Genomic DNA, 9,647 nt, shown 5'->3' with positions numbered 1-9,647 from the left:
CGACCCCTGAACAACCAAATACAAAGTATAAAATAATACAAATTTTAACATGTACATTTTTCTATTTACAATTTACTCTGAAACACTTGAACGTAACTAAAAATTTCATCTTTTAAAAAATTCGTACGATAATTTTATACCTACATTGCCGTTGTAGAAGTCGCGACGGTAATTAAGGCTTAGGCTATAACGGATAACGGAAACTTGTTGACAGTTGCGTCAACTAAAATTGCTCCTTCTGTGCAGCGCTCAAAGATTGTTGTTATAATTTTAGGAATAATTGTTTTCGAATTTTCGTAATGTCGCCACAAAAAATGTGACCACCTATCACACCATGTCACACTTAGTAAACCTTCCAACGGCTTAACCTGCGATGTCATTAGATGCTAGTCCCTTAGGATTGTTGCAGATTTGTAGTGGTATTTCCTGGCTGATTTCGGACTCGGTAGTTTGGCTGATGGTGCTGCCTTTATTGCTCTTGAATTGCAACATATTGCGTCTCATTTGCCAGTCGTTGTGACCTGACAACCTGAAGCACATAAAAAATGTGATTATAACGGACTTTCTAACATGAAGAATTATTTTCATTGAAATTGCTACATCGATGTCTTTTATTTACTTTGATTATTATTTTAAATGTCACACCCTTGCTGTAATGAGAACATATCTGCAAAATGATAACTTTTCAGGAGAGAGGTTTTGTTTAAATTCTAATATACATTGTTTAGGTATGTATTTATGAGTATAAAGTTACATATATTATTACCATTTATATTTACTTTTAAATTTTAACACATTTATTGTACAATAGGCTTTCTTCGGCTGGGGTTCGCGGATAGAGATCTTTTCTAAAGATAAGCTCACCTTTTTATATGATCCATCCTTTGTTGTATGTATTTTTATTGTCTTTTTCTCGCACAATAATATTTATAACATTCTAGGAACGAGATTATTCGATAATTTTTTTATGCTTAAATAGAGTTATATTGTTTCACATATTATTTTTATGATTTACATGTGAGAAAAGCGCTTATAAGGTATAATTATCATTGATTTATTTATTTTGTTTTAACAGTTTTTTTAAATTAGATTGGTGTGTCCCACTGTTGAGCAAAGGCCTCTCCTCTCGACTTCCACGGTTCCCTGTTTGACGCAATGCTAGGTCAGTCTGTTATAATATATGCTTTTACAGTACTTATTAAACGTTATTAAACTATTTAACCATCCTTACCTACGGTGCGCAGACATGGACCTTGACCGAAAGTCATACAATAAAAAAGTAATATTCGACCAAGTAAAGAGACAATATCAAGTATGAAGCTTCATTCGTATCATGTATCTTTTAATTTTGTCGAGTATTACTTATTTGACAGTAATTGTTTCAGACTGGTGTCGGACGAGAATGAGGGTATAGGACCAGACCAAGCAGAGAAAGAGGGATGACTTGGACACGTATATAACAGACTGGCCTAACATTGCGTCAAACAGGGAACTTTGGAAGTCGAGAGGAGAGGTTTCGCTCAAAAGTGTGACATACCAATCTAATTTAAAAAAACGTTTAAAAAATTTAAAAAACCAATGATATTTATACGCCAAAAGCGCTTTTATCACATTAAAGCCTTAAAAATAATATGTGAAATATCATAACTTTCCTATTTAAGCATAAAAATGTTATCCACTAATTTAGTTCGTAGAATGTTTAAACCTCTCTTCTGAAAAGTTGTAATTTTGTAGATGTGACTTTATTACACCCAGGGTGCGATTTGTTAGTTACATAACTCCATAAAATCACATTAACATTCGCTATAATAAGTATCGTATATATATTGTTTGAGAGTGATGATGACCACTTGATTCATTACACACGCAGACAATTTTTTTTTGCAATGATTCACCAGTCTAATCTAAACCACAAAAGTACAACATAAACGTACGCATGTAATGAGCGCTAAATTCTTTTAATAATTAACAGGAAACAGCGAATACGCGTAAATATTATCTTGCTTTATTGCGTTTAGAATTATGGAAAACAACAAAGTTTAACAAAGGACAAAAATCTTAACAAGAAACGAAATTACAGATCTTTGGTTCTTTTTTGTTTTAATGGAATTTTGGCCGTAGCGCCACCTGTGAGATATCTACGACAGTTTTCGTCACTCGACCAGGTATCTTTACAGCTACCAGAGGTTGGCAAGAGATGTCGCTTTAGAAATTATAATATTGGACGTAATTAATATTTTACTACATTGTAAAATAAATCTCCTATAAAAAATAGATACAGGCGTTACTTTGTGGAAATCTAATCGTCGTGCAAAACAGCTGCGCTGTTTTGATATGATTTTTTTCTTTTTTCCATTACGTTATTTAACAATTAAGTAATTTCCTTAAAATAATAACTATTAACACAAGTCCCGAACCTAGAATATGTATGACGGTTCCAATCGAAATTCACGAATTGTATGTACAATCCTAACAATTTTGAATAGCTGTAGATCAATTAGCTTGTATTTTTACTTTTTTTCTTTAACTAATAATAATTATTTTTATTCATTTACACTAGCGCAGCTATTGAGCATAATTTAACCTTTCAGGTTTACGGAGAAGCCTTTGCTATTTGATTTAATAAAAATGAAAGTAAATTACTTTTAATTTACTTCCATTTTTAGTAAATCATCCATAATGTCGCTTACCTTTTAATAATTTTCCGTAAAATTTTTTTCTTACAGACAAAAATGACAAAAATGAAGAAACCCATGAGTAAATTGTAAGCGTCGCTTATGTACCAGACCTTGAAGCCAGGATTAGAGGAACTGACCACCTCCAATACCCAGTTGATGCCCATGATAATAGCCAATTTAAGATACACCATGAATCTGAAAAAGATTTCTAATTTTAAGACAAAGATAAACAATTTCATTACATCAATACAGAAATTATCATGCAAGAATAAAGGGCAGGAGTTGAAATATAACTAAGTAGGAAACTAAGGGTCGTATTCTAGAACTCTACTTAATGCTCAAGTCAGGATTTGAGTATGGTTTAAAACACTCGAAATCACACTCAAGTCCCTGCCATTAAGGTCATATTTCCAGTGCTTGTGTCGCCAGTGCAATCCTAACTTGAGCATTGAGTATAGTTCTAGAATGCTACCCTAAGATTGAGTAGGAATAGGGCGACATTGATGCCTATATCGAAATTTATTTTGACAGCCCTGCAACAACATGTCAATGATACATTCGCCTACTACAAAAGGACAATTAACATAAATGTAAATTATAAATAACATTATATTAGAAATTTAAAAAATTATATAATATCAGCATCATCAACCCATTTAAACATCCCATTACCGGACACGGGTCTCTTCTCACGCAAGGGATTAGGCCACTGTTAGTCACGCTGGCCCAATGCGGGTTATCCACACGTTTTCCGAAGGTTGTGAACCTTCTTCGACGTGCAGGTATCATCACGATGTTTTTCTTCACCGAAAAGCTCATGGTAAATTTCAAATTAAAATGTAATACATAAATAAATGAAAATAGTAAACAAGTTATAATTAATTGATAATTTGATATTATTATATGATTTAATTTGAGATTATTATTTTTTACATATAAATACAGTTGCTCAAAACGTGGTGTTTTTCGTAGCAAATCGTGCCGAAAGTTGGATTTATCGCACTAGTGCTTTTTACTTTTCCATTTTTTTTAAATTTACTGTTGTTTCAAGTCTTAAACATAGAACTAAAGAGGATAGATAGATATACACTTTATTGCTCACACACAGGAACAAAAACAGTACATAGACAGCTTAAAACTAATGTGGGCAAAGGCGGTCTTATCGCTAAGAGCGATCTCTTCCAGACAACCTTTGAGATATAGGAAAACTAATCGGAGCGGGATACGTAGTGTGCCAATATCAAAATTTGAATTGTATAGAAAAACAATAATTAACATTATATTTTTTGTCAAATAATAAATAACGATATAGTGTACCTACGTGTACCTATATTAGTATATATAAATATACCTAAATAAACTTATATTTACTAATAATAAATACACATTCACACAGACCCAGGACAGTGTCAGAAGATATTTAGGCAATCCAGTTTTGAAAATGGGAAGTGACTTTGAATGTCGGATTTCAGACGGGAGTTCGTTCCATAGTTGTGCAGCCTTAATAGTAAAAGAGCTTTTGAAATACTCCGAGAGAGTGAAAGGTGGTTTCAGAAGTTTATCCATTTTAGACCTAAGTTCACGATTGTAATCCTCCCCGAGGAAGCGAAAACGTTCCTTAAAGTAAGGTGGAGTACGAGGGTCATATAGAACGTTATGGAGAGAGCCGAGAACGTGCTCCTCAAAGAAGAGAGAGGTTGTATATTTATTTAATATTTGTGTACTTTGTGACGTAAGTAATTCGTCATTAAAACTTATATTTACTTACATACATCTTATTTGCTTAAATTGCATAGGTGTTTTATAAAATAACGGGTTACGTTTAAAAATACCAAAATATTTTCCATAACGATGGCTGATTGAGTATTAACAATGACCGGAGGTGAGTATTACGCGAGACCGCTGCGCGCCGCGCCAATAAAATAGTAATTTGTGGCTGAATACTGGCAACAGTTGCCATTGTAATCTGAATTTTTATCAGATAAAGAAATGAAATGAGTTTTTTTTAAATACTGTTTTATTTTACTTTCCATGTAGGTTTTTCGCAAATGTATTAAAAAACGTCGTTTGATACACGTGCGGATTTGTCATTTTAACTTGTAGTCGAAGCCTCGAGACTCGTGAATATTGACTAACTTTCCGCACTTGTATCAAAAATAACTAATATGATATTCTTCCGAGACGGCTCGTATTTCTTACGCGCCGATTTGAACGAGAGAGCTCGCGCCACGGGCTAGTCCGGGCGGCCTCGGGTCAGTCCGGGCGGCCTTGGGTCGACGACGCGTGTGGCGGCGCATTTTCGAGTGTGTATCTACATCAAAGGCCACGCACGCTCTGTGTTACCAACTCGCGGCTGATTCAAACAGGCCGCCACGAGCGAGTATACTCGATACGATACTCGAGCATACTCAGGCGACCCTCTTTCCACGGCGCGCTGCTATAATAAGCTTTGATTATAGTGACCCTCCTCACCGACATAATCTGTGCAAGCACAGGGACCTTATCAGTCAGGTCCTGACTCCAGATCTGCCCGTTTGCACAGATTTCAACCGGTTCTCAAAAGGCTGGTGCCTTGGGTGAACTGCCCCGGGTGCATGTACAGCACCCTCCCTATTTACCAGGCCGGGCCACGGGCCGTGGGAAGTCGCCTTTAGAAAGTATTATGCAATAATAAGATACGTACCGATATCGCTGTGTGCGATGAGCAGCCGGCGTACCGGCGGCCGCAGAATCCAGCACAGCTGTACTCCGATGTAGCCGCCAAATATTGAACGCCGTCATTACAAACAACAACCAGTTGCTCAAGATTAGAATCAGCATCGGTACGTATAGATAGAAGAACTTCCCATCCTCTAAAACGAAATGACATTACTGACCAATAAAATTAAGGTGTTTTAAATTAAAAGTATAACCTTGGTAAAGAAAACAGTTTCTTTATAATTATTACGCATGGGAAATAAGTGAACTAAGTTAATATACATACCCAAAGAAAATATATATGGTGGTGCGAATTTCGAAATTCTTTTTCAGGGGAACATAATTTAGAATATTTACGTCCAGTTTTAAATTCAATTTTATAATAATATCGTTTAAGCCCTTTTGTACAAAACACCGACGAAAAATAACTGAGTGTTGCGATATCGAACTTATAGATTATAATAATCAGCGATCGGAATAGGTAGTGTATTTTCGAGGAACAGGGACACAAAGTGGAGACTGCCTTAGGACAATATTTTTAGGTCCTGGATCTTTTCGGGATTGGAGAAATCTCTTCAGTATATTCGTAATTGTGGTGGTAGACATTAGGTAGGTAGACATTTGTCTTAACTTTGCAACGAGTTGTTGCAACACCTATTTATCGGAAGATTTAGGAAAATTCTTAATTTAATTAGAACTGTTAAGATATTATAGTGTTTTTTTTTAATGGGCTGTACGTGGAAATCCGAAACCATAGAAGATACAAGAAAGCTGTTAGGAACCATTAAGTCTGCTTTTGTGGAAACAATTTTGGCATAATCAATTATTTGGTCAAGCGTGAGTTGAATTAAATTGATCAAAATTTTTTAGTGCTGACCGACTCAGTTTCATGAAGAAATCATTTCATTGTATGCGACGAAAAATCGGGACAGCTGAAGTTGGTCAAATTTCATAAAATATTTTTTCATGCAAAATGAATAAAATTGACTAATTTTTTTAATGCTAATAGACTGAGTTTCTTATAAGATTGAATATGCCAAAATTATTTTCACAAAAAAATTACTTAATAGTTCCTAAGACAGTTTCCTCGTATCTTCTACGGATTTCTCCACACAGTCCCATTAAAAAAAACGCTATATATTTCAAACATCCTATTGATTTATGGACATTCTACAAGAATACAAGAATACATCTGGCATCTGGTATTCTATTAAATAATTTAAGTGCCAATATAAACATCGTTCTATTGTAAAATTTCAAGGTGGGGCGTTGTTTTGGCCGTATTTCTATTTTGTTCCTTGTTTTCCTGGGATGTCTGGTTTTCACTAGATTAAAGTTGCCTGGATTTTGTTTTATATAAACACAGGCCTCGTAAATATACATAGATGGTAGGGTTAAAATCTTTAGTTTTCTAAAATAGGGTACACAGCTTTCTCGCTGGCCCACACCAAACATGGACCTGACACATTTCTTCTGGGTTTTAAACAGTGGTGTAATATGTGTTGCAGCAGCATTCCCCCAAAGCAGCAGACCATATCACAAACTAGAGGCTACATAGGCGTGATAAGCACAAAGAGCAGTTTTTTGTGACGTTATTCTCGTCAGATTTTTCAGGACATATACGTATTTACTAAGTTTAGTGTTTAACTTATTTATATGTGACTTCCAGCTCAAGTGATTATCAAGAGTAAGGCCCAAGAAATTTGTTTCATCAACCTGAGCTACATTTTGTGTATTGTAGGTTATAGTTAAATTTTTTGGTCGTGATTGTGGCATGTAGAATTGCATAAACTTAGTCTTGTCCAAATTTACTACGAGATTATTTAATTGTAGCCATTTTATAGTGTCACTTAGTGCATCATTTAAAGTTGATTCATATTCATCAATATTAGTGCATCTCACAAGCACAGAGGAATCGTCAGCAAAAAGTATCATCTTTTGTTGAACATGGTCTGGCATGTCGTTAATATAGAGAATAAATAATAGTGGCCCTAAAATACTGCCCTGCGGTATACCGCGCTCTACAGTTCTAATATTTGATTTGGCTACTTTCTCCGTGTTTTTGTCCATGTATGTAATATGTGTCTCTTGTTGGCGATTCTCTAGATATGATTTTATTAGATCATGTGCTGGTCCTCTCAATCCGTAGTCATATATTTTGTCTAATAGTAACTTATGTGACACAAAGTCAAATGCTTTCGTCATGTCCATGAAGATTGTAGATACTGCTTCCCTTTTATTGATACAATCCGATACAGTTGTTAGTAAATCAATTATTGCATGATTTGTAGATTTATTTTTCTGGAAGCCATACTGTTCTGGTTTTAATGTTCCAGATTTTTCTAAAAATCCATAAATACTATTATAAATTATTCGCTCCAATATTTTTGATAGAACTTGATAGCAGATTCTACCTACTAAACCGACTAAAATTATCTCATCGACACTTCGTGTTCTAGTACGTGTTAACTTTCTGACTCATTTTCATGTCATAATCAGAAAGTCGAAATTTTCCTAAATATTCCGAAAAATTGGTGTTACAATAAGTCGTCGCAAAGTTAAGATAAATATGGTCTACCTGCTTATCCCAAATAACATCAATTTTGACGGATCTTGTTCCGTTACACTGGTGGCGATAGTCGAACAAAAGTATATATAATAAGCGTATAGCTTGATGTGATGTTGATTGTACTAGAGTGATTTCCTGAATCCAGAAAAGATCCAGGACCTAAAAAATATTGTCGTAAGGTAGTCTCCATTTTCTGTCTATGTTCCTCGAAGTTTAGGTAAAAAAACTCTACCTATTCCGATCATTGATCATAATATAATAATAATAAGTTTCTATGGAGTACCTATAAATATAAAAGATAGATCTATAAATATAAGAGAAGAGAAACATGTGACTTTATTAGACCCTTGGTATAAATAAGCCACATAATGTATGATAACACGTCAAAAGTGCTTTTATCACGTCAATACCTCTACTACTACGTAAACTTGATTTTTTGGTCATTTTTGTAAACAGCCATATTTATTTACTAATATTATGCTCCTCGAATTTTGTGAAGAAAGAGAAACAAAAAACAAAAATAAAAAAAACAATTTTGTGAAAAAAAGAAACAAACACAAAATAAAAACAGAACAAGTTCAAAAATTAAGTTGGTGCAGTGTTCATTTTAGATATCGACATGTACATGTAATATTATATGTGAGCTCTCTTTTTAGGGCGAGTCACCGGAGGAAAGTGGGACAAACTGTTTGGTTAGATCAAATGGTTTAGGTATTTACTATGTGGCCTGTGGTATTTACTATTAAACTACAGTTAAAAAATATATACAGTACACCTAAGGATATTGTATAAAGAAAGTGATAATATTTGTTACACGATGGATGTACAGTACAGTCCTGAAATATTGAAAAGTTGTCACTTAGGCACATGTGGCATTGTTTCTTTTGTGTTAACTTAAAAAAAAAAGGTTTTTTTCTTTTAAATTTTTACAGCGTCAATGGTCATTTAAAAAATAAATTTTGGCGCGCATAGTAAGCGGGAAAGTTTTTAGCTTATAATATTCATGAACGACGCTCTGAACTGATGAATCGCAAAGGTGTCGTATTTCATCATAATAACGCCGAACCACAAGTAAAAGCCCGTAAAAATATACATAATTTCATTAAGAAAGAAAATATACATAATAATATTAACCTTAGAACTAAGTACCACGATTTCGTTTAACTAACGTAAACGATTCTTTTATGGGGAACTGTATACGTTTTTACAATAAGATTCCGGAGATAATATTAAAATTATAATTTCCTAAGTTTAAAAATTATATTAAAAGTATTTTAATTGAAAAGTCATGTTACAAAATTGAAGAGTATGTTTTAGATAAAGAAGTATGGAAAGACAACAAGAGTCTAGATTCCACACAAGTATGATTCAATATTCCATAGCATTTAAGTTTATTTGAAAAGAGCAATCCCTAGAGTTTCTTGCTCGTTCTTCTCAGGGAGGTCAGAGCGTAGTCAACGAGCAGTAGCTTCAAAATGACGTTTTCAAGTGTAAAAATTTAATAAATAATTATTTGACTTTGACAAGCGTCGTTCCAAGGCCGTAAACATTTTTTGCAGTTAGGTTGGAATATGTTACCTCATCTGCCGTATTCACTCTACATAGCCCCTTCAGATTTGCAAACACAACATTTGTAAAAAAAGACTTTGAAGTGAACAGACTATCAAACGACCTTGAAACTGGTTGTATTTTATAGTAAAGAC

General features: G+C 34.1%; 1 protein-coding gene across 1 annotated transcript in view; it reads right to left on the bottom strand.

Moving 5' to 3' along the window:
* Positions 1-221: 221 nt before the first annotated feature.
* LOC113235967 (G-protein coupled receptor Mth2-like) overlaps positions 222-9,647 on the bottom strand; it is a 23,576-nt gene continuing 14,150 nt past the window's right edge. The window contains exons 4-6 of the mRNA XM_026471890.1: positions 5,362-5,528; positions 2,691-2,873; positions 222-529 (exon numbers count right to left, since the gene is read on the bottom strand). Coding sequence (XP_026327675.1) covers positions 364-529; positions 2,691-2,873; positions 5,362-5,528 — 516 coding nt within the window. The 3' untranslated portion in view covers positions 222-363. The remainder of the gene's footprint in view (positions 530-2,690; positions 2,874-5,361; positions 5,529-9,647) is intronic.

Source organism: Hyposmocoma kahamanoa, unplaced genomic scaffold, assembly GCF_003589595.1.
Source record: "Hyposmocoma kahamanoa isolate Upper Pololo Valley unplaced genomic scaffold, ASM358959v1 88, whole genome shotgun sequence".
In the NCBI taxonomy this organism is placed as follows: Eukaryota; Metazoa; Arthropoda; class Insecta; order Lepidoptera; family Cosmopterigidae; genus Hyposmocoma; species Hyposmocoma kahamanoa.
Note: the sequence above shows the minus strand (reverse complement) of the source record. Positions and strands in the feature narration are given on the sequence as shown.